Raw genomic sequence first — 3,003 nt, forward strand, 5'->3', positions numbered from 1 at the left:
AATCTCTCTGCTTTTTTTTAGTATGGTTTTGCCATGTGTTTTTAGCTGTTGTTGTAAAGCACTTCAAGAGGCCCTTTGTGGGCTGGAAGGCAGGGTATGCATTTTTCTTTTTTTCATAATAGGTTGTACAAATAAATAGAATATCAACCCCAGCCACACAGAGACTTCCCCACCTCTGTTTTCATGCTTTTTATTCAGTCAGTTATTTTATTATTCTCCACCAGGGGGAAGATGTAGACTAGGACACACAAAAAGACATTTCTGCAGGTTCAAGTTCTTTCTTGCTTTCCTTTTCAGCAACAAATATTAAGCAACATATATTAGGCATTCCAATGAAGTAAAAGGAATCAGAAATTATTAAAATTATTAAAAAGACGGGTTAACCACTTGTAAACAAAAATAAAATTAAACAAAATACAGCAGTAAAGTTCATTCAGCACACACACACACACACACACACACACACACACCCCTGCAAAGGTCTCTTTAAGCAAAATTTGGGAATCACACATATTTTAAGCAGCTCTACATTCCACCATCTTCCGGAAACTTTTCTGAAAGCTGTCATCCAGGAAGGCATACAAGAATGGGTTTAAGCAAGAGTTGGCATAGCTCAGGCTGGTGATGAAGTAGGAGATGCCTATGACCACTGGAGTCTGGGGCACATCCGTGGTCAAAGCCACAATGGTGGCCAGATGAAATGGTGTCCAACAGAAAAGGCATACAGCTAAAACAATGAAGACCATGATGGTGACTTTCTTTTTGGCTTTGTCAAGAGCTTTAGCATTTGAGTTCAAACGGGTGTTCCTCAGTTTGTATAACATCATAATATAAAGGATGCAGAAGGTTGACACAGGGATGGCAAAGCCCAAGATGAGAGTGTAGATCCTGCTAGCTTTGAACCAAAACCTCTCAGGTGTGGGGAAATTGAGCCCACAGCTTGTGATGTTTAAGCCATCTTTGTAGACATTGGCAAAGACAAAAAATGGGGAGACAATGATAGTCACAAGGAACCAAATGCCAAGACTGATAATGCGGGCTGCCCGGTAGGTACGATGAGGCATCCGTTTAGACCTGATGGTAGCCAGGACCACTAAGTATCTATCTATGCTCATCACAGTCAAGAAATAGATGCTGGAGAATATATTGTAGTGGTCAATGGACAGGATGACCTTGCAAAGGATCTCCCCAAAGGGCCAGTAATGGAGGAGATGTTCGGCAATGTTAATGGGCAGGACCAGCGTAAACAAGTCATCTGCTATGGCTAAGTTAAGGATGAACATGTTGGTTACTGTCTTCATCTTTGGAGCTTTTAGGATCACATAGATGACGGCCGTGTTGCCTGTCAGACCCATGGCACAGATCACTGAGTAAATCACAGGGATGATCACATAGAAGTCTGGAGACTGTTCATAGGATGTGAAGTTATTGTTTGTAGCATTGTTGATGCAGCAGGATTTGCTTGTTCCATAGAAAGTGATGTTCAGTTCTCCTTCCTCAGACAAATTTGCCATATCTCCTCAGTCTATGGATTTTTCTTCAGATTATACTGCAGGTGAACAGAGATGAAAAAAGCCCAGCCATGGTATAATGATATTCCAAAGTAACTGGTGGCACTGAAAAGTTCTAGTAGAAAAACACAATAGGAAGACCTTTATCAAACTTCTTGGATCAGTTAGGGTTAAAAAGTGTCAGCACCCACATAAAAATGTTCACCAGATGTCTGGAGCAAAAGAAGACTAGAAAATTAAAATGTTAATGTTAATGATACACAGGGCAATGGATTCAAATACAGGAAAAGATATTCTATATACTCATTCCTTGCCTTCTTTGTTGCATGACAAATGGAGAGAAGACTATTTTTTATTCAGTCATAGCATCTAACTTTCCGTAGACCTACCTGATGACAATGAAGAGACTGATAGCCCATCCATGCCAGCCAAAAATTCATTCGCACTTAAGGGATACAGTCACTGCCAAAAAACCCTGCAGAAAAAGAATAGGACAGAAAAGGATAGTAAGAATAGAATATACTCGGGGTTTTTTTTTTTTTTATAAAAAAACCACCAAGCCTGACTAACCCTTATTTCTCAAATGCATTTTAAGCTTAGTTGATGTATTCACAAATCAATTCCAAACATGAAAATGTTCCCAATCTATCTGATGTATGCCCCCTTAATCACCAAACTTACATGCCTGTGTGACATTTGAAAGCAAACTTCCCAAATGAAAAGAATACTAAAGGGAGGGGGGAGAGACTTTTCTTTAAGTTTCATTTTTACCTTTTGTGGTGTTTTAGAGTCACTCCTCACTTACCTGATAACATTCCTTGACATGCAGCAAACAAAAGATGAAGATCCTCTCACTGCCATCCAAGCTTTGCAGGGAGCAGAGAAATGAAGAGCCCCATTAGACTCCAGGGGCAAAGTTGCTGTGATTTTCCTCCTCCCATCCTTCTATTTTATGGACTGCCACAATGAAGCCCGTTCAGCCAGGTTAGGGGGTCCTACTTCGTCACTTTTCAGACTTTCCATCCCCACTAGTTCTTCTGTGTGCTCCTCATCAATCCAGCATTGTGTTTGCCTTCTTTGACTCCAGCGTCAGCTTCCTGGCTGGTTTGCACTGTTCAGACTCTCCTCTTTAAAGCTGCTGAGGTTTGCTCAGCTGATGCTGTATATTCCTGCTACACACACACACACACACACACACACATGTATGCCTCTCTGTGTATAAATAAACTACAAATGAGCTGGTATCATACTGGGCAATGATTAGTTACATCTGCTTTCATCTGCTTAACTAACAACTACCCTAGTGGCACGACAGAACTCCAGATGGATAGAATCTGCTTCTTCCTTTTCTATTTTTTAATAAAAAAACAAGGAGAAGCAGTCAGTTGCTCATTTTTAAAGCAAGGAATGCTCAGGCTTACGTGTGGCAGCAATGTCTGACTCCTATCTCCCACTTTTAAAGAACATTTGCCCAGATGTAGCATTTTGGCAA

General features: G+C 40.6%; 1 protein-coding gene across 3 annotated transcripts; it reads right to left on the bottom strand.

Moving 5' to 3' along the window:
- Window positions 1–226: 226 nt before the first annotated feature.
- LOC149315527 (neuropeptides B/W receptor type 2-like) lies at window positions 227–2,672 on the bottom strand. 3 transcript variants are annotated; one of them, XM_089513588.1, is made up of 3 exons: window positions 2,317–2,672; window positions 1,901–1,986; window positions 227–1,549 (listed from the first exon to the last, which is right to left on the bottom strand). In XM_089513588.1, exon 3 carries the CDS (start codon window positions 1,512–1,514, stop codon window positions 516–518), a length of 999 nt encoding a protein of 332 aa, XP_089369714.1. In that variant the 5' UTR covers window positions 1,515–1,549; window positions 1,901–1,986; window positions 2,317–2,672; the 3' UTR covers window positions 227–515. The 3 variants fall into 3 exon arrangements, with proteins under 3 accessions (XP_089369714.1, XP_089369713.1, XP_089369712.1); XM_089513587.1 differs by having other exon boundaries at window positions 227–1,626; XM_089513586.1 differs by having other exon boundaries at window positions 227–1,739.
- Window positions 2,673–3,003: the final 331 nt, after the last annotated feature.

Source organism: Sceloporus occidentalis, unplaced genomic scaffold (assembly GCF_023333645.1).
Source record: "Sceloporus occidentalis isolate IW3139 unplaced genomic scaffold, rSceOcc1.0.p SCAF_3, whole genome shotgun sequence".
Taxonomy (NCBI): Eukaryota; Metazoa; Chordata; class Lepidosauria; order Squamata; family Phrynosomatidae; genus Sceloporus; species Sceloporus occidentalis.